General features: G+C 50.6%; 1 protein-coding gene across 3 annotated transcripts; it reads right to left on the reverse strand.

Annotated features, from left to right (window-relative positions):
- Positions 1-3294: 3294 nt before the first annotated feature.
- Positions 3295-20063, reverse strand: TCN2 (transcobalamin 2). Of its 3 annotated transcripts, none has more exons than XM_053586850.1 (10): positions 19948-20063; positions 19482-19691; positions 15106-15298; positions 14036-14205; positions 12902-13063; positions 11669-11856; positions 11353-11539; positions 10067-10238; positions 6766-6881; positions 3295-3808 (listed from the first exon to the last, which is right to left on the reverse strand). In XM_053586850.1, exons 2-10 carry the CDS (start codon positions 19543-19545, stop codon positions 3747-3749), a joined length of 1314 nt encoding a protein of 437 aa, XP_053442825.1. In that variant the 5' UTR covers positions 19546-19691; positions 19948-20063; the 3' UTR covers positions 3295-3746. The 3 variants fall into 3 exon arrangements, with proteins under 3 accessions (XP_053442825.1, XP_053442828.1, XP_053442827.1); XM_053586853.1 differs by having other exon boundaries at positions 11669-11841; positions 19948-20062; XM_053586852.1 differs by having other exon boundaries at positions 19482-19694; positions 19948-20057.
- Between the last annotated feature and the right edge of the window lie 214 nt (positions 20064-20277).

A 20277-nucleotide genomic window follows, 5' to 3' on the forward strand; every position in this document is an offset into this window, starting at 1 on the left:
AAGCCCAAGAGTTAGAGGTTGCTGTGAGCCGTGTGACGCCACGGCACTCTACCCGAGGGCGGTACAGTGAGACTCTGTCTCTACAAAAAAAAAAAAAAAAAAAAAAAAAAGAAATCTGTCTACGCCTCCTTTAAGGCCACCGGGAAATAGCTCCCAGCTACCCCATCTGGTGAGGGGCTACAAAGAATAGGGACTAACCAAATGAGGCCTGGGTGGTCCCCGATGGACTAGAAAGAACAGCACACCCCAGGGTCAGAAGAGGCTGAGGGCAGCCCAGAGCAGGTGACTCAGCAGTGGCCATCCTAGATGGGAGCCCAGAAGGGCCAGGGCCCAGCAAGACATACTACCACTGGCTGCCAGGATAAATGACTTCACCCATTCCACTCCTCACAGTTATTCCTAGGGCCAGGGCCAGGATTATCCCTCTCATAGATAAGCTGTAGGCAGGGAAGGAGGCAAGGTGCCCAGGGGTGTGTAGCTTGAGCGGTGGCAGGAGGTTTGGATCAGGTCTGTGTTGGGCTCCAGAGCCCAGCTTTTAACCTGCCTCCGCCTGCAGGCAGCAGGGCTGTCCCTCAAGGGGTTATTCCCACATGGGGCAATAAGAGACAGCAGCACCCAGCTTCAGGGAGAGGAGCAAGGGCTCCTTTGTGTTCCTTGGGGTCTACCTGAATGCCCAGAGCAACCGGCCCTTGGTCCAAGGCTTCCCAGATCCCTCAAATCTGAATGCTGCTCTTTGGGGGCCAAGGTATGCTGCCCTGGGAAGCTGGCAATGTGGAGAAGGGCTCTGGGGACACTGGGAGGGGAGAGGAATCCATTTCTACCAGCTGTGGGATGGGATAATCATGTCACTCCTAGGGCCTCAGTTTTCCCATGCATGATCCATGATGAGATCATATGCTGTGTAAACTGAGGCACATCCCAACAGCTGTGAGTTAGGAAACAGACTTAGAAACAAGTGGCTTGGCTGAAGCCCTACTCATCTATCAGTAAATGCAGGCCAAAGACAAACCTATCCTGGTCACTGAGGGTAGGTCTCTACCAATCAGACTCTTATTCTATTCAGCAGGCCCCGCACTAATCATGACAGTCCTCTAACCCATATGCCTTTGGGTAGTCCCTGCCAATTGGGCCAGATTAGACCCCTAACTAAGTGTCCCAGTGGCTTTGGGACATAGACTGGGAAAGTAAGAGGAGTGTGGGGATTTGAACTGAAAGGTGGCAAAATGTGGTGGTAAGCTGACTGAGGGAGAACAGAGACTTGAGGTAGTGGAGGTGAGAGAGGGGAGCCCTGAGCCCCAACTTGAATTTCACTCCTGCCCTTGGCTGCTCTCCCAAGTTATATCCTTTGGTTTGAAAAGGATTTAATAGTTTCCTATTCCTCACAGACAGACATACCCCAACTAAGACAATCCCTCCTGAGAGGGGACTCTTGAAATCCCAGTGTAGGGAAATCCCCTGTGGTTATCCTTCACCCTCCCTCTAGCCTGGACTCAGATCAGCCACATCCTAGACTCCCCAGTATGGGAGGGGCCTGTGGCTTCCTCAGGCTGAGTCTCAGGGAGCAGGAAGGTGACACAATGGTACGATGGCAAGTGTGGGGCACTGGGATCAGTGGCTGAGGATCTCAGCTCTGCCATCTACAGGCTGTGTATGACCAGATGCAAGCTGCTGCCCTCTGAATCTCTACCCCTGCACTGCTGGCTGCTTAAGGAGAGCCACGGGTCCCTCTTGCCATGATTAAGGAAGGCAAATGAACAAGCACTTGGGGTTTCTGGGTGCAGACATTCCTCTGTCGGGCATGGCAGCTTTTGAGACTCCCTTGAGCTCAGGAATTCAAGACCTCATCTCTTGAGCCAAGTGTGGTGGTGGGTGCCTATAGTCCCAGTTAACTGGGAGGCTGAAGCAAGAGGATCTCTTGAGCCCAAGAGTTTGAGGTTGCTGAAAGCTATAATGCCATGGCACTCTTCCCAGGGTGACAGAGTGCAACTCTGTCTCAAAAAAACAAAACAAAAAACAAAAAAAGTGGGGCAGTTTTGCATTTGGTTTCCTGATACCCTCATGTTTGTTTCAATATAAAAGAATGCTTTATTATTATTTTTTCTTTTTAGAGATAGAGTCTCACTTTATCACCCTGGGTAGAGTGCTGGGGCGTCTCAGCTCACAGCACCCTCCAACTCCTGGGCTTAGGCGATTCTCTTGCCTCAACCTCCCAAGTAGCTGGGACTATAGGTGCCCGCCACAACACCTGGCTATTTTTGGTTGCAGTTTGGCCAGGGTCGGGTTCGAACCCACCACCTTTGGTATATGGGGCCAGCGCCTACCCACTGAGCAACAGGCACTACCCTAAAAGAATGTTTTAAATTACCTACTTCCCCTCCCTACTCAGACCCTAAATATTTCAAGCTGGTACTCCAGGAAAAAGTACATGTTTAATCTCCACTTTGGAGGATCACCAAAGTGTGTCACCACCTCCTCCCAGGTCCCGTGCACCAAGACATGATGCCCTTCTGAGGGCAGCCTAGGATCCTAGCCCCCCACTGAGAGGTACGGTCCCCACATCCTGGGCAACTCTCCCTTAAAGAAAATCATGGAATGAGAGTCTAGACCCAGGTCCAGCCTCCAATTGAATCAGGGCCACACCATGTGCTCATAACAATCATCGAATCTCCCACTTTTCAGCATTTTAATGGGGGATCTGGGAGGCCACCCCACACCAGGTCTGTGTGTCTCCTAAGTCAGGTCTCCGGCCTGACACTGCCTCCCAAGTCTGTGACCTTGGGAGTGACTTTCTCTTTTTGAGCCCTAGTTTCCTTATATATATGTGTGTGTATGTATTTTTTTTTAAGAGACAGAGTCTTACTTTATCGCCCTTGGTAGAGTGCCGTGGCGTCACAGCTCCCAGTAACCTTCAATTCCTGGGCTTAGGTGACTCTCTTGCCTCAGCCTCCCGAGCAGCTGGGACTACAGGCACACACCACAATGCCTGGCTAGTTTTTGTTGCAGTTTGGCTGGGGCTGGGCTCGAACCCACCATCCTCGGTATATGGGGCTGGCGCCCTACCCACTGAGCCACAGGCGCTGCCCTAGTTTCCTTATATGTAAAGCAGATATGAAAAACAAAATTATCAACAATCTCACAGATTTGTGCAAGACAATGTCTAGCGAGTAGGTACTCAAGAAATAGTAGTCAATGTTGCCACTGCCTGAGTCACTCCCCCAGGCAATTTCCTCTTCTCCTCCACTCCCTGCCCCTGTACTCTCTTTCCAGCATGAGGCATCAGGACACTGCAGCATGTGCACAGACAATGCTTTAATTACATCAGAGGCAGCAGCCCCACTGAGGCCTTGCTGGCTACCATGCCATGACCTGCTCTGGGGCCACCACCCTGACTGCAGAGGGAAGAGCTGAGGTCAGGGCCACAGCCCCTGAGTGAAGAGACCGTGTAGGAACAGATGGTACTCACAACACCAACAGCCTGCAGACTTCTTCTGTTGCTGAGAAGTCCAAGATGCTTCATGTCCTTCAGACCATGGGCAGAAGGACTTCCCAGGGAAGGTGTTTGGCTCCCTGCTCCAGGATGGGCTGTGCTTAGGACCCTGGCAGGGGCAGTAGCCAGGGCAGCCTGGGGGATGTTATTCCAAGTACATAGGAGGTGGCAGCAATGCAAGTGCCTTATCCAGGGACATCGGGAAGGAGGGGAGAAGCCTAGGGAGTGTGTGAGGCTGCTAGTTGAGGGTGCCCAGAGGCTACCAGCGAACCAGCCTCAGCTCGATGTTTTCTCCATCCTTGGGTCTATAGTCAGCAATACCTGCAGAAACAGATTGAGAAGGGGGGTTATCTGGGCAGGATGTCCCACCACCATGTTTATCTTCTATACCCCCACCCCGAGGCCAGGGCCTGTAAGATCTGCTTAGTCCTTGGTGGCGGTAGCTGGGAGCTGCCCAGGGCTAGTCAGGAGGCTGGGGATTCAGCTTCTACAGGGTCCCTGCAGCCACAGGCTCACCTTTCAGTGGGGAAGCCTCCAGAGGGCAGGGGTGAAGGCAGTATGCTGGATGACAAACATTAGGCAAAAGGAAGCAGAAACCCTGACAACACCTGACAGGCAGAGTCACTGTCTTCATAATATCCAAGGGGCCATCAGGAAGAGGGACTCACTCAGTGTGGTCCAGAGGGAGAATCAGAACCACGAGTGAAGTTTCCCAAGAGTCAGCCTTTGCTCACTAGAAAGAATCCAGGCTCTAGTAAGACAACTGGTCTTAAGCCTCAGTTCTGTCACTCCTTAGCATGTGACTTTGGACTGCCTTCCTGAGTGGCAATGTTCTCACTGCGACCTGCAGGGGAGTTGAAAGGGTCCTCTGACAGAATCTAGCTATTCTGATGTACTTCCTCTCAGTGGAGGTGCTACTATCTGAATGTTTGTGTCCCCTCAAAATTCATACACTGAAATCTAATCTCCAAGGTGATGGTATTGGTGGTAGGAGGTTGGGGACTGGCTTTGGGAGATGATTGAATCATGAAGGCGCAGTCCTTATAAGAGAGAGTAGGCACTCAAGAAATAGTAGTCAATGCTGCCACTGCCTGGGTCACTGCCCCAAGTCCCTCCTGCCATGTGAGGACACAGCTGAAAGGCATCACGTATGAGCCAGAAAGTAGGCCCTCACCAGGTGCCAAATCTGTCAGTGTCCCATCTTGGATTTCCCAGCCTCCAGAACTATGAGAAATAAGTTTCTGTTGTTTGTAAGTTACCTAGTTTACAGTGTTTTGTTAGAGCAGGCTGAACGGATCAAGACAAGAGTGAATTCAATTACTATAACTCCCAGCCACTTTCTAGCCCAAAGAAGGGAGAGGAGTGATTTATGCAATTGGTTAATTTGGGAAGAATTTTGGCATATGCAGCCCAAGCTCTTTTTTTCTTAGGGGAAGGGGCTTCCTGCAGGATTAGGGTTGTGGGGAAGAGATAGGAAGTGGGGGCTTCAACTGCCCAGCTCTGCTTTCTGGCTGGGTCCACCTGGTTCTTTCCCTAAGCTATATCCTCTAGTTTTTATCTGTAATAGGGCTGGCCAGATTTGGGGTCTCCGTCTGTAGCCCCTTTGTTTTATTTCTCAGTTTATTCAGAACAAGGGTAGAATTGGCCTCCCTCAAAAAATCCTGTTTTCTATAAAGCATATGGCACAGCGCCTGGCACACAGTTACTGCTTCCTAAAAGTTCTTCAGGGTGGTATAAAATGAACTTAGAGTAGAGACAGATGGCCTTTAAGAGTCTGGTAACTGAACTGATGTACAAGGATGCTTATCACAGCTGGGAGCATAAGAACTAAAGCTAGAAATACCTAAAGGTCCCATAGGTTTTAGGTCCCTTGGCCCACCCATCCCACTCCATGTCTCCTCATGCAGCAGCCCACTGTCAGGGCTGGGCCCTGATTGGTCTAAGTCAGTCGTGATATCCCTTCCCCCTAGTCAATGATGGGTTCAGAACTAAAACAATCTCTCAGCAACAGGGGTGGACCCAGGAATAGGCATGTGGGCCCATTCAGCCTTTGAGGTGCCAAGAGAACACTGCTAGGCCTAGTTTCCTTTTCTTCAATTATAAAAGCAAATAGCCTCAGGAAAAAAGAGAAGGTGCTCTCTGTAGGAAGAAGCCAGAGAGAGAGCAGCACAGACCCAAAGGAGTTACAGGGAAGCAAAGCTGGAGCCTTGAAATCCCTGAAATTACAACACTCCCGAAATCCTCACTCTCTCTGGACTTCTGAGCGCATGAATCAGTAGATGTCATATTGTTGAAACTGGTCTGTGTTGTATTTCCTATTACTTGCAGCCAAAAGCAACCTAATGGATGATATCCTATGTGGCTATTAAAAAGAAAGAGGAAGACCTACATATCCCTTCACGGCAACATGTCTACAATATATTAAGAATGAAAAACAAAAAGGTTTGGCACTCGTAGCCCAGCGGTTCACGGCACCAGCCACATACACGGAGGGTGGCAGGTTCGAACCCAGCCCGGGCCAGCTGAACAACAATGACAACTGCAACAAAAAATAGCAGGGCATTGTGGCAGGTGCCTATATTACCAGCTACTCAGGAGGGTGAGGCAGGAGAATCGCTTAAGCCCAGGAGTTTGAGGTTGCCATGAGTTGTGATGCCACGGCACTTTACCGAGGGCGACCTAGTGAGACACTGTCTCAAAAAAAGAATGAAAAAAAAGTTGCAAAACCGTGTATAGAATTATGGCATCCGATATGCCAGCCACTAGACATATGCAGCAACTGAGCACTTGAAATCTTAGTTCCAAAAAAAAAAAAGTAAAAATATGTCGTTAATACTTTTACATTGATTACACATTGTAGTGATAATATTTTGAATATTTGGAGTTAAATAAGATATATCATCCACTAGACAATTTAAAATTATACACGTGTTCACTGGATAGCATTGATACAGAATGTATCTCCATATTTGATAAAAAAACCTAACATATATTTTAAAAGAAAATACACCAAAAGATGTTATTTCTAGGTGGTGAATGATAGGTGATTTTAATTTTTTTCTTTTATACCTATCTAGTTTCCTGCAGTTTCCATAAAACTACATAAAAATACTAAGAATTCAGTTAAATAAATTATATCCAACTTTGAACATAAACGGTTTTATGAAGCTGTGGGCCCGGAAGTTTCAGGGGAAAGCTAGGGTGAGTTGATGAGGCTTTATAGATGGGTAAGGTTGGGGTGCGGGACATATGTATGAATGGAAGGCCACTAGTCTCACCTTGGAGCAGGGGGGTGTTAGGCTGTTGGATAAGTTGCCAGAACTCACGTTCCCCAGCCACGTTCCCCATCACGGAGGTTAGGTAGGGGCCTGACAAGGAGGCCTGTGTTTCATACCTACAAAAGGAAAGATGAAGACAGAAATTAATGTTGTTCTGAAGGGTGGGGAGTGGCACTCACTGCCACCAGCAAAATCCTACCCTCGCCCTTCCTGGACCATCTCACCACGAGTTTGTGGGTCTTACCTTCACCCCTCTCTTCTCCAGCCCCCGACACTGCCCAGTCAAGGCTTCATCTTCTCTGCATTGACTGTGACCATGGCCTCAAGGAAGGGGCACCTATTACGTTTTCAGTGTAGCAGTTGTCCCCTCTCTGGGGGCTAATGTTGTGGATGGTGAGGGTTTGAAGCTGCTAATGTGCCATGAGAGAGGGCAAAGCCCATGTACAGAGAGATGCAGGGATGTGGGAGGGGGAGACAGAGACACCTGGGGGTGGCCCTGGGTCTCCATGGCTCAGCGGCATTTCCCCTCTCCTTGGGGCCAGGTGCTCATTCTTCCCTTTGACTCTGCACATTCCATACTCTCTGTTGTGGAGAGGGCTGGCATTTGATTTCTGGCCTTGGCCACCAAGAGTCTCCTTATCCACACTCCCCCTTCCTTGAGCTCCTTGCCTCCAACTTTGCCTTTCTCCAACCTGTCTGGATGCCACTGCCCAAGGCATCCTCTTCATGGGTCATGGCCTTCCTCCTTCCAAAAGGAAGAAGCAGCATGAATCAGGGCTTCCTCTGGGACAGGGGCTTGAAGAGGTAAGTGAGATTTGCTAATGGAGAAGGGAGAAGAGGGGGCAGAGCCGAGAGGAGGGGGCAAGAACAAAGGCCCAGAGGTTCACAAAGGCCCCCAGAAGTTGGGGGAATTTTAGGGAAGGAGTCTTGCAGAAGAGTGAGGTCTGGGAGAATGAGCAGGAGTGGTGGCAGGCAGAAAAACAAAAAAAAGAAGAGACAGTCAAGGTAATGGGGATGTTATGTGAGCAAATGTTCATTCTAGAAAGAGCCCTCTGGGATGCTATGTTATCCATGGTTTCAGTCTTAGAGAGGGAGGGACTTTTCTAGCTTTAAGAAAAAGAAACCCCCTTAGGGTGACTTAGACAAAGGAAAAGTATTGTTTTAGGGAATGTCCCGGAGAAGGCTTTTCCATTCCTCAATTCTGTTTGGGGCCACTTTTCTCCACCTGTCTGTCTCTCTTTACAGTTTAGCTTTCTCTGCTGTGCACTCACAGATCTCCAATGCAGCCTTCCTGCCTGACTCCCATCGGCACTAATGAAGGGAATTATTTCTCAGACTGGTATTCATGATGTCTTCCCAGAGGTCCTTGAACTCTGCATAAAAACGTTAAGTTCTATTCGTTTTCGCTATGACGACAATGACCAAACACGCATATCTGTAACTTCCGAGTAATCTCCACATATGCAGGACTGAGCCCTGCCAAAGGTACTCAGCCTGTGTGTGGTTCTCCGTGACTATGTCAGTGCCTAGAGGTGTTACTCTGTGCACTACAGGTGACCAGAAAGACAAAGAAGGTGGCTTTCATAGTAAATGAAGTGCCCAGAGGCCAGAGGGAAGTGCAGTCAGGCTCAATGGCTGCCAGATGGAGTGCTAAAGCTCAGGGCTCACCTGGTGCTTGGCAGCTACCTAGGCCTGTACCTCCACAGACAGTCTTTATATGAATGTTATTGGGTCTTGTATTTTTCTGTCCATTGCCCCTTTCATTTGCAGTTGTTTAGAATTTATAACTGTCTAAAGCTAGAAAGAGAAGGGACTTTGTATTTAGTAAACATACAACACACATCTAAGTCATTATAGAAGAAGGAACTTAACTTGGGGTCTTGGAGAATTTTTGTTCTTTGAAGGAGTCATTGCATATATCTCTGGTCTGAGACTTCCTGGTCCAGATGACCCCAAGGTACTAGCCGTGGGCCTTTCCTGGGTGCAGGATACTGTTCTCTGGGAACTCCGGTTGGGGACAAACACTGGGGCTCTTTCAGACCAAGGCACATCATTCTAGGGGAAAAGTTTTGGGTCTGTGTAACCCAGGGGAAGATGCTCAGTTCTCTGAGCCAGATTACTCATCGGTAACAAGAGAATCACGTTCTGCTTATTTAGGCACGGACAGGGCCTGGCAAGGCATGGGGCAGCACTCCAGACATGCCCTGCCTCAGACTTGTCTAATCTCAAGGTGAGAAGCAAGTTTTACACTGTCCCACTGCCTCAGGGTACTTCATAACAGGATTGGGCCAAGAGTACTTGGTAATAAAAGTTCCTATTCTGAATAAAGCAAACCTGTATGGAGCACTTACTATGTGCTGAACCCTCCATATAAAAAGCATGTGCCACCATCTTTCTTTTCTTTTGACAGAGTTCACTCTGCTGCCCTGGATAGAGTACCACGGTGGTGTCACAGCTCACAGCAACCTCAAATTCTTGGGCTCAAGTGATCCTCTTGCCTCAGCTTCCCAAGTAGCTGGGACTAGAGTCACTCACTGCCATACCTGGCTAGTTTTTCTATTTTTATTTTATTTTTGAGACAGAGTTTCACTATGTCACCTCTGGTAGAGTCATGTGATATCACAGCTCACAGCAACCTCAAACTCTTGGTGAGTTTGAGGCAATTCTCTTGCCTCAGCCTTCCAAGTAGGTGGGACTACAGGTGCCTACCACAACACCCGGCTATTTTTTGTTGCAGTTGTCATTGTTGTTTAGCTGGCCCAGGCTGGGTTCAAACCTACCAGCCTCGGTGCATGTAGCCAGCGCCGTAACCACTGTGCTACAGGTGCTAAGCCAGTTTTCCTATTTTTAGAAGAGACAGAATCTTGCTCTTGCTTAGGCTGGTTTTAAACTCCTGAGCTCAAGCGATCCACCTGCCTTGGCCTCCCAGAGTGCCAGGATTACTGGTGTGAGCCACCTTGCTTGGCCTACCACTGTCTCTATATACACTAACTCCTGAAGTCCTGGAGTTGGCCTGTGAGGAGGGGGCAGAGTTGGTGTCCTCACTGAGATGTGGATAAAGAACTGGTCTGGGTCCCTTGTTGGAGAGCAGCAGAGTTGGGATTCTAATCAGGGGGCTCTACTTCCAGAGCCTGTTCCCCTACTGGCAATTCTGGCCCATACCTCCCTGTTCCCATGACAGTGTGGGCAAGAAAGGAGTAGAGAAGGGGGAAGAAGCAGCTGGGCCAGTGGAACCCTTGGTTCCATCCGTTGTCCCTTTCATGACCCTGTTTCAGGTGAGGGCTGGGAGTGGGGGTCTCACATGAATCCTCCTTGCTCGTGGGCCTTCTTCAGGACATCTTCCAAGGAGGACCCCTTAGGGACTGAGATGGATTGTTCATATGGTAGTATGAGGCTGAGAACCTTCAGCGTGACACTGATCATCTCTGGGACTAGGGTCTGTGCTGGGATCTCTGTAGCTGGTTCCAACATGGCTGTGAGAGGAGAAAGGAAGGGGCAGCTGGAGTGAGGAGGGGGCGCCTGGACGTTAGTCCTCCTGTCTTCTCTCACTGACACTGTGGCCACTAGACCTCCATCTCGTGTTCTCATCTCAGTCAATGCCACCAGCACTTGCTTGGCTGAAAACTGGCTGCCATCCCAGCCTCCCTACTCCTCAAGCCCAACATCTACTCATGACTGTGGCCCACCCAAAGTCAGGCCCCTCACTGGTTTCTCTGCCTCTGCTCCTATCTATCTTCCACATAGCACCCCAGAGGGCTCTTTCTAAATCATGCATTTGTTCATATCATTCCCTTGTTGCCTCTGACAATGCCCTCTCCTTTTCATTCATCTGCCTGCCATTCCTGTTCATTCCCTAAGACCCCACTCTTCTGCAGGACCATTTGCCTTAAGTCCCCCAAGTTCTGTGCACCTCTCCATGCCATTGTTCTTTTTTTTTTTTTTTTTGTAGAGACAGAGTCTCACTTTATGGCCCTTGGTAGAGTGCCGTGGCCTCACACAGCTCACAGCAACCTCCAACTCCCGGGCTTAAGCGATTCTCTTGCCTCAGCCTCCCGAGTGGCTGGGACTACAGGCGCCCGCCACAACGCCCGGCTATTTTTTTGGTTGCAGTTTGGCCGGGGCCGGGCTTGAACCCGCCACCCTCGGTATATGGGGCCGGCGCCTTACCGACTGAGCCACAGGCGCCGCCCCATGCCATTGTTCTTATTGTCTCCTCTTGGCTCTGCTCTCCCTTCTCCACTGACAAATCCCACTCACCTCTTCAAGCCCCTCTCCCAGATGAAGCCCTCATTCATCTTCTACTGGGGTTCATCATGTTGGATCAGAGTTAACTGTAACGTGTCTCTCCCCATTCATTCATTCATTCACTCAAACATTTCTGTACTGGGTACCACACAAGGGGCCCACTCGGAGCTCTCCAGTTGGTATCTTCCTCCCCACACTGTGAACTTCTAGAAGTGGTGACCATAAACTCATGCTGACTCAGCAAATTGAGACCAAGCAACCCTCCCCTCACTGAGACATGCAGACATCAATGAGCACTCAGCAGATTATAAAGGGTTGTGCCCACGTGAAGGGCTCAGCTACCTCGTGGTGTCAGGCAGTCTGGGAAGATGAGATCCACATATGTCTTGCGGTTTAGGACAGGCAACAGCTGGGAAATCACGAGAGCATTCTGGAAGGCTCCACCCTGCAGGCTGGCCAACAGAGCAGCCCCTGCCTTGCTGCATGCTGTGCCCAGCTCCGCCCCAGGCATGGGGGAGGTCATCAGCATCTGTTGACAGAGTGGGGACAAGAGCAGAGATGGGTTAGCCAGCAGGGAGGAGCTAGTTCTTCCAGCCCCTGACTGGTGTAGCCCTCACTACCCCCCAGGGACACTATAGCTCCAGGGTCTCTTTCACACCTGAAGTGCCAGCGGGGTGCTGTAGACATTCCCAAAATGGCCCTCTGGAGTCTGGGCCCTCAGTATCTTCTCTCGCACTGTTCCAATGGCCATAGAGATCCGTAGTCTCTGATCGGGGTTGAAGTTGGAACGCTCCAGACAGGTGAAGGCCAAGGCTGCCATGGCTGCTGTGTCTGTGGGGAAGGGACCTGTAATGGGCTGGGAGCCATGGGGGCCAGGCCAGGCAGGGCCTCACAGGTTAGGCCCTTGGGGTCAACAGGCAGCCACCAGAGGGTTCAAAAAAAGGGAATGACATGGTTAAATCAGCAAGGGGCCCCAACTCAGCCCACTTTGCCTAGGACTCTCCTGGTCTAGACACTGAAAGTCCTATGTCCCAAGAAACCACTTAGTCCTGGGGAAACTGGTTGACTGGGTCACTCCATTCCTTGGGGGTTAGAGGTCAGGGAGAAAGACCAGAGGAGAGAGGCCCAAGAGGACATAACCCACAACACTTGTTCCCAAACTGGATGCACATTGGAGTTTTAAACCAACCGATGCTGGGTCCACCCCTCGACAGTCTGATTTCATTGGTACAGGGAGCTGCCGGGGCCCTGAAGTTTTCAAAACCTTCCCCCCCACCCAGCTGATTTTACCGTGTCCACAGTGCTTTTCCTACAAGCCTCTGAGGCAGACAAATTCCCTACTGGCAGGGGCCCTGCTGCCTTCCTCTCTCTGGACACCTAACCCCTAATCTACCACATCCTGCCTCTAACCTATAAGACATTCACTCATGAATGCCCAGCCTAGAAGAAACCTTGAATCATAAGGATAAGAAATGGAAATGGAGGCCCAAGGTCACTCGGTGAGAAAGCAGGTCCAGGTCTCAGGCTCTCTATGTCATATAATGCTGAGGTCACAGCTATGAGCTCAGTCCTTTCTTTGTGCCAGCCATGGTGCTAAGCCCTTTACTCATAGCATCCTTTATTGAGATGCGGCTGGAGGTCATTTTAAAGGATAAACTGAACCAGAAAGGCCACCTGACTTGCCCAGGAGGCTCTACAATGAGGGCCTGCTGGAGATGGGGTCAAGATCCTTGTCCAGCTCTAAAGGTGGTTCACAGCTGCCACTCCTCATGTGAGTCCTTGCTATGTCACTCCTAAAGGACTTGTTAAGGAGCGGTCCCAAGGAAAGGTGAACAGAGGTCCAGGGCATGGAGCCCTTCAGTGCGGGCCTCGCAGGGTCTGGCCCACTCACCCACAGAGAGGTGGCCCTGATAGAGATGTTGGTCATGTTCTACGGCATACAGGAGCTTGCCCACCACACTGTCATGAACCCGCTTCTGATGGACACACAGAGCCAGGATGCTCAGGCCATACTGGTAGTAGTTGGTGTGGGGGTGGCCCTGGTGATTGTGCCCTGTGGGGGGAGAAAGACAAGAGGTAGGGCCTGAGGGGGTGCCTCTGTGCCCCCTCCCAGGAACCAGCCCCACCAGCACCCAGGCCTCTGTTGCCTGCACTTCTCAGCACCCTCCTTTGGGTCACGGGATCCATCATTCTTTAACCCATACTTACTGAGGCCTCACCACATGCTAGATGCTGTGCTTGGACGAAGGAGTAGGGGACACCAGCCAGGCACTATGTGCACATGGAGCCTTGGCTGTGATGAACTCTCGCTCACAAAGAGTGCGATTATAACTGACAGGTGGAATGAGGGAGGTTATGGAGCCATCTAATAGAGGTCTCTGGGTAGCTGGGAAGTCAGGGGAGGGTTCCTCAGGAAGTGATGTTGGGTGCCAGAGGCAGAGTCAGAGGAGTGAACGAGAAGGGAGGAAGGGGAAACCAGTCCAGATAGAGGGAACATGTACGAGGGCCCCGGCTTGAGAGCTGAGAGCAGGCTATGTGGTCAGAGCTCAGGAAGGGCAAATAAGGGTGAGGGCCAGAGACGGGGTGAGCAGAACCTGGAGACAGGGAAAGGGGAAGGGCAGACCGGCCAGGCCTGAGGATTGTGTAGAGATCAGTAAGGTTCCCCACAGGGTTTATGCAGTGCTAACAAGATCGAATTTATATTGAAAAGGCTCTTTGCCTGTTGTATGCTGGGTCAAGTTGGGAAGCAAGAAAGTTAGCAGAGACTAAGAAGTAAGTAATAAGGAGTCTGTGTGGTTAGTTGTCCCAGAAGGTAGATAGTTAGGTCAATCTTGGTGGCTGAGAATCAGGACTTGTCAACAGAGTGCTTGTGGAGTGCAGGAAAGACTGGATCAAGCATGCTACTGGAGCAGGGCCAAACCTCTAGCTGGATAGTGAATGAGGTGGGCAGAATTCTCACCAGAGAACGTCATCTGATGAACCCTCCCAGCTGTCCCCCCACTCCCAAAAGATGGTATCCCCTCACCAATGGCCCTCTTCTCATCTTCTAGGAACCGCTTGAGCTGTGAGACCAGCCTGTCTCCCTTGCGGCCCCCAGCAAACTCGCAGTTAGCCCTGAGAGCAAGCAAGTAGAGAGCCAGCTGGCCCATGGAAGGCTTGGGCTGACAGTCACTGTTGTCATCACTGGAGCCAGACCTAGGACAAGGCCAGTTAACAAAACCATTGTGAGAAAGTGTCACCTGGGTAAGCCTGGCTGGAGGGGGGGTGTAGGGGGCACCTCCCACCAACATCACAAAGTGGGAAATCCTAACAATTGGAAACTGCTAGAACTGCTGAAAGTAGGTGTGTTAGCTGTGTTGGTGTAAGGTGTATGACACAAATATTGAATAAATATGAAAGATTAAACTCAAGGATAACTGCTAAGGGCTCTTGCATGCAAATCACCTATGCCTGCCCTACCATTGCAATCGTGCTTTGACTACACACTATCCCTTTCTTTCCTCTCCCTACCCTGTATCCACTTCTGAGAGAGAATCTAAGCTAGAGGGACTCCATAGACTACCCTTGATTCTCTACCTCTCACTTAAACCCCAGAACAGCCCTCTCCTTAACGCCCTTTGGAAGGCTTATGGGCTCAACATGAAAGAGAATGGTCATACATTAGTGATGTCTGCTTCAGACACAGGTGGGGACAATATCAGAAAGAGAGTCCTGTGTTAGCATCTCTGATCTAGTCCAACCAACCCATTCATTCTTTAGATCAGTGGTTCTCAACCTTCCTAATGCCACGACCCTTTGATATAGTTCCTCATGTTGTGGTGACCCCCAACTGTAAAATTATTTTCATTGCTACTTCACAACTGCAATTTTGCTACTGTTATGAATCGTAATGTAAATATCTGATATGCATGATGTATTTTTGTTGTTACAAAGGGGTCACAACCCACAGGTTGAGAACTGCTGCTAGACGGAGATAGGCCCAGAGGAGACGAAATTTGCCCAAGGCCTGCCAATGAAGCAGACAGACCCAAACCGGAATCCAGGTCTCATGTCCCTTAGGATGACATGGGGAAAGAAGAGATAGCATGGCAGTACCCTAGGAGGCACTGCTGATAATCGAGCTTGAGGCTGTGTAAGTAGAGGTCCTCCTTGAACCCAGCCTGCAGGCTGGAGAGGCGCAGGCCCACATAGATGCTGGGGTTCAGGTGCTCCAGGGAGAGCTGGTCCATCCAAGGCAAGAGATGCTGGCCCAACTTCGCTACTAGCTGGCTGTCCACCTCTGGTATTTCTTAGGAAAGAAAATGATTCAAGTGAGGTTGCAGGCTCAGCCACCAGCAGGGAATTGCTTGGACTTTCCCTGGACCTTACTCAGGGAATACACATCTCTACCCCTACCTCATCCAGTGTTCACCCACTTGCCCTAGGAAATGCAGCCATACTGAAAGGTAGTGGAATGAATAGCATTGCAGGTATCCCAAAAGAGTGACTGGAGTAAGCCAGGGAGAGGTGGTAGGCTGAGGGCAGAGGATGCTGTTGCCAGGCAACCACTCCACCCATAGGGTGACAGAGAAACTGGATGCCAGGCTGTAGGGTGTGCCCCAGGCACTGCGTCCAATCTCACTTGGTCCTAGCGCCAATCCTGTGATGTAGCTACTGCTTTGCACAGAAGGAGAAACAGAAGTTCAGAATTGTGTTGTGTCTTAATGAGCCTGCAAAGCCAAGGACAGACCCAAGTGAGTAGAAAGCCTCTGCTCTTGGAGCAGCGCTTGTGGCTCAGTGAGTAGGGCGCCGGCCTATATACCGTATACCCGTATACCAAGGGTGGCAGGTTTGAACCTGGCCCCTGCCGAACTGCAACAAAAAATAGCCAGGAGTTGTGGCGGGCACCTGTAGTCCCCAGCTACTTGGGAGGCTGAGGCAAGAGAATCGCCTAAGCTCAAGAGCTGGAGGTTGCTGTGAGCTGTGATGCCATGGCACTATACTAAGGGCGACAAAATGACTCTGTCTCTAAAAAAAAAAAAGAAAGAAAGAAAAAGAAAAAGAAAGCCTCTGCTCTTCTGCGTCCTGCTGGATGTGTTCTACGCCTTTACAAAAACTTTAGCCCAGGCTTGGTGCTCTGTGGCTCAAGAGGCTAGGGCACCAGCCATATACACTCGAGCTGGCGGGTTCGAATCCAGCCTGGGCCTGCCAAACAACAATGACAGCTGCAACCAAAAAATAGCCGAGCGTTGTGGTGGGTACCTATAGTACCAGCTACTTGGGAGACAGAGGCAGGAGAATTGTTTAAGCTCAGGAATTGGAGGTTGCTGTGAGCTGTGATGCCACAGCAGTCTACCGGGCGACAGCTTGAGGCTCTGTCTCAAAAAAACAAAACAAAAAAACAAACAAAAACAAAAAAAAACTTCAGCCCACATGCAGAACGTACTACACATCTGATTTTCAATCACAGCAGACTGCTAACTGGTTAACTGGGGCTGCCTGGTGACACATTCTCCATACAGATCTCAAAATAACACTTTTCTCCCCCATCTGTTTTAGCGAAGAGGGCCTGAGATGTGAGGTGAGCTCTTAGAAAACAGTCACAAGGCTATGCCTATAATCCTAACGCTCTTGGCAGCTGAGGTGGGAGGATTGCTTGAGCTTAGGAGTTGAAGACCAGCCTGAACAGGAGCCAGGCCCCACATTTGGAAAGAATTATCTGGTCATGATGGTGTAAGCCTATAGTCTCAGCTACTTGGGGGGCTGAGTCAGGAAAATCACTTGAGCCCAGGAGTTTAAGGTCCCAGTGAACTATGGTAATGCCAATGAACTCTACCGAGGGCAATATGAAGAGACTCTGTCTCAAAAGAAAAGAAAGGAGTCCCAGCTTGCAGCCATTTATTTGTGTGTTCTGGAATTGACTTTAAGGTGTGTGGAGCCAATGCTGAAATAATTCTGGAAGCAGAAGCTTCACAGGTGTTTCCCAACTCCAGCTGCCAGCTGCCTGCCTTGCTTTGGGGGTGGGACCTGAGCTCAGCACTGGGCAGCTTAGGGTAGGTTGCCTCAGAAGCACTTTGAGCTCTTTGTTGCAATTTACTGCCTGGCTCCAGCTGCCCAGTGGTGGCCTTCACGGTGCCACATCCCCAGGGACTAAGGAAAGGAACTACTGCAGTGCCTTCACCTGCCTCCTAGCCCTCTTGACATGAAGAAAAGCATTCCTGGAGCACAGCCTCATCTCTCTCCAGGTTTCCCCAAAGTCACAGATACCTATTGCTGTAAGGTGACCATCGACTTCCATGAAACCCTACATAATCCAGAACACATGGCTGGTTCACCAGGTATTAATTAAGAGAGATTCAGGGTTTGCTTCTCTTTTCCTTTTGTTGCACTCAGAGCTTTGCTTTTTTTTTTTTTTTGCCCCAGAGATAGGGTCTTCTCTGTAGCCCAGGCTAGAGTTCAGTAGTGTGATCATAGCTCACTACCGCCTTGATCTCCTAGGCTCCAGCAATCCTCCTGCCTCAGGCTCCCAAGCAGCTGAGACTATAGGTGCATGCTACTATGCCTGACTAAATTTAAAAATCTCTTTTACAGATGAGAGTCTTGCTCTATTGCCCAGGCTGGTGTCAAACTCCTCACCTCAAGCTATCCTCCCACCTCAGCCTCCCAAGGTGCTGGGATTATAGGTATGAGCCATTGCACCCAGCTCACAGTCTTTCTTTTTGTCTGTCTTTGTTTCTCCAGGTCTCTCTCTCTTTCATTCTCTCTGAGGCTGTCTGGGTCTCTCTCAGCATCTGTCCCATCTCACCTCTCCCTTCCTCTCCCTCTTCTTCAAACTGACAAGGGAGCCCCCTGCCCTCATCCTGGGTTCTGACCTTTGGCATGATGAGTCAGCACAGGGTCAGAAGTGATAAGAAGAGTAACAGCTATAAAGGGAGGCTGATAACTACAATGCAGGAAGGAGCCAGGCAGATTCACCCAGAGTAATAAAAGTGGGCTTGGGCAAGTTAGGCCCCACAGACCTAGGCCTGCCAGCTGAGGACCAGGTGGCTGTGACATTCAGGAACATGGGAGCCCAACTTGCATTAGTGTTAGTGCAGTGACCCCCAGCAATTTTACAACCATACAGAACTTAAGCTGGGAAAGCAGATGTCATGAGATTCTCCCTCGCACTACACCAAGGAGGAGGGCAGGGAAGAAGTCCTAACTTATTTCACAGGTGAGGAAATGAGACTAGATGATTCAGTGACTCAGCAGTAGTGAGCTGCACCTGAAGCCCCTGTTCAAGGTTCTCCAGACCCTAAGGCAAAAGGGTTCTTGTGGGGTCTAACAGGCTAACTATTCAAGACTGAGGACTGGGTCAGCCAGGTCCACAGGAGGGAAAGCTCTGGCTGGCTGAAGACAAGAACCAAGAGCCCTGGCAACGGGGTCAGACTGCACCTGCAGAACACAGGCCACAAGCTTCTGGTGCCCAGGGAAGACCCCAGCCTGGCGTTCCAAGAACTAAGTTTGACAAAGCTGTGGTAAAGCTGGAACACCTGAGGCAGGTTATCTGGCCCTTCCAACCCTTGCCTTCTTCAATATCCGACACTGGACACGAACATACCTGCCTCTTAGGATTTCCCTAGGATTACAAGAGAGCACAGTGATGAAGGCATATTGTAGAAAGTAACCCTGAGTGCGGAGTGCAAGGAAGGAAGAGGAGGGGTGGGCAGCCCGGAGTCCTGAGGCCTGCCTTCTGCTCCCTGCATGAGTGGCTCTGAGACTGTGCACTCAGACTCACAGGGCCTGAGAGATTCCAAGAGGCCCCCTGGGGTGCAGCTGTGGGACCCTGAGCTGGAGCAGACAGGCCCTGCATGCTCCCTGCCCACTGCCAGGAATGCTTGGCCCCACTCCTTTCCTCACCAGCTCCTTTTCCTCCTTTGGGATTCAGCTCACACATGGCTTCCTGGTGCTCAGAAATCCTTCCCTAAACCTGCCTCCCTGAATCAGTGGCTCCTGGTTGGCTTCCTTTTACAGCACTCATGGTAGTCCCATCTGTCACTTGATTTCTTTTGTCTGTCCCCTTCATTAGAACATAAGCTTTAGGAGGGTAGGGATTGGACCTGTCTTACTATTTGTTCTTTCCCTGAAGCTGAACACTGGGCCTGCCACAGAAAGGGCTCAGTAAATACATGGTCAGTGAGTGTATGCAGTTTGCCGGGCCGGGTTTGAACCCACCATCCTGGGTATATGGGGCCAGAATGACGGAATGAATGGAGATCTTGTCTGGTGAGGAGTCAGATGCTTCACTCTCAATGCGACATGCTCAACATGCTCAACACTGAGGTCCAGCTAAAGCCCAAGTTGCTGTGGGAGCCCTGAAAGGCAGATAAGCCTACCCCTACCTCTGAGCCTCAGTTTCCCCAGATATATAATGATAGAGCTGCACAAGCTAGTCCTCCCTCCTAAGGACCCAGGAGGAGAGAGAAAAGGGGTAGAGGTTGGTTACTCACCACAAATCTCAGTGAGAGCCCCCAGGGCCCCCAGGAGGAAGAGGAAGGCCCCAAGGTGCCCCATGGCAGGAGCAGGTGGGTGAGCAGTGGGCAGGAAATGGGCAGATTCCTGGGACTGGCCTTAACAGAGGCTCTTCTGACCACAACTGGTCACTGCTCCAAGAAAATGCAGCTTCCTGTCACTGATTAATCCTCCACGCCCGCAGAGCACTGCTAAGTCAGCAGAGAGAAAGGGGAAAAGGTCTGTTGCTGAGGGGGAAAGAAGGCCAAAGAACAGAGGAAGGAAGGGCAGAGCAGCCTTCCTAGAGGTAGGGGACAAGGGCAGGACGGGGGCTGTCCCCATTGCTTAAAGAGCCCTGGACCAGCACAGAGGGCCTGGCAGTGATCTGCCGAGGTCTGCCTGACCGCGCCTGCCTGGTGTTCCCCTAGCTGTTCCAGTGGTGGATCAGCGGGCCAGGGTGCCTACCTGACGCTCCTCATGAAAGGAGCCCCTGGAAGCCCCACCATGGCCCGGGACAAGGATCGGAAAAGGGAGTTGCAGCTGCAGAGGTCACATGAGCAGGATTGCAGAAGTCAGCTGTTCTCTAACAAGTCCTGGCTGGACCCAGACCAGATTGGCCAGTTTCCACAAAACAAAACAAGTTAAAGAAACGTCTGAATCACAAAGCCCCGGGAAGCAGGACTGCTTGCCAAGACCAAGAAGAAACCTTAAGAAAAAATGTTGGGCGGCACCTGTGGCTCAGTGACTAGGACGCTGACCCCATATACCCAGGGTGGCGGGTTCAAACCCGGCCCG

The sequence above is a fragment of the Nycticebus coucang genome, chromosome 4 (genome assembly GCF_027406575.1).
Source record: "Nycticebus coucang isolate mNycCou1 chromosome 4, mNycCou1.pri, whole genome shotgun sequence".
Lineage (NCBI taxonomy): Eukaryota > Metazoa > Chordata > Mammalia > Primates > Lorisidae > Nycticebus > Nycticebus coucang.

Excerpts from the sequence above, each read along its gene's own strand:
- TCN2 (XM_053586850.1), bottom strand. The coding sequence starts at position 19,545 with ATGGGGCACCTTGGGGCCTTCCTCTTCCTCCTGGGGGCCCTGGGGGCT. Across the intron at positions 14,206-15,105 it reads TATCAGCAGTGCCTCCTAGG|GTCTGGCTCCAGTGATGACA; the intron begins GTACTGCCATGC and ends GCCTTGTCCTAG. Across the intron at positions 11,857-12,901 it reads TCAGGGCCACCTCTCTGTGG|GTCCCTTCCCCACAGACACA; the intron begins GTGAGTGGGCCA and ends AGCCCATTACAG.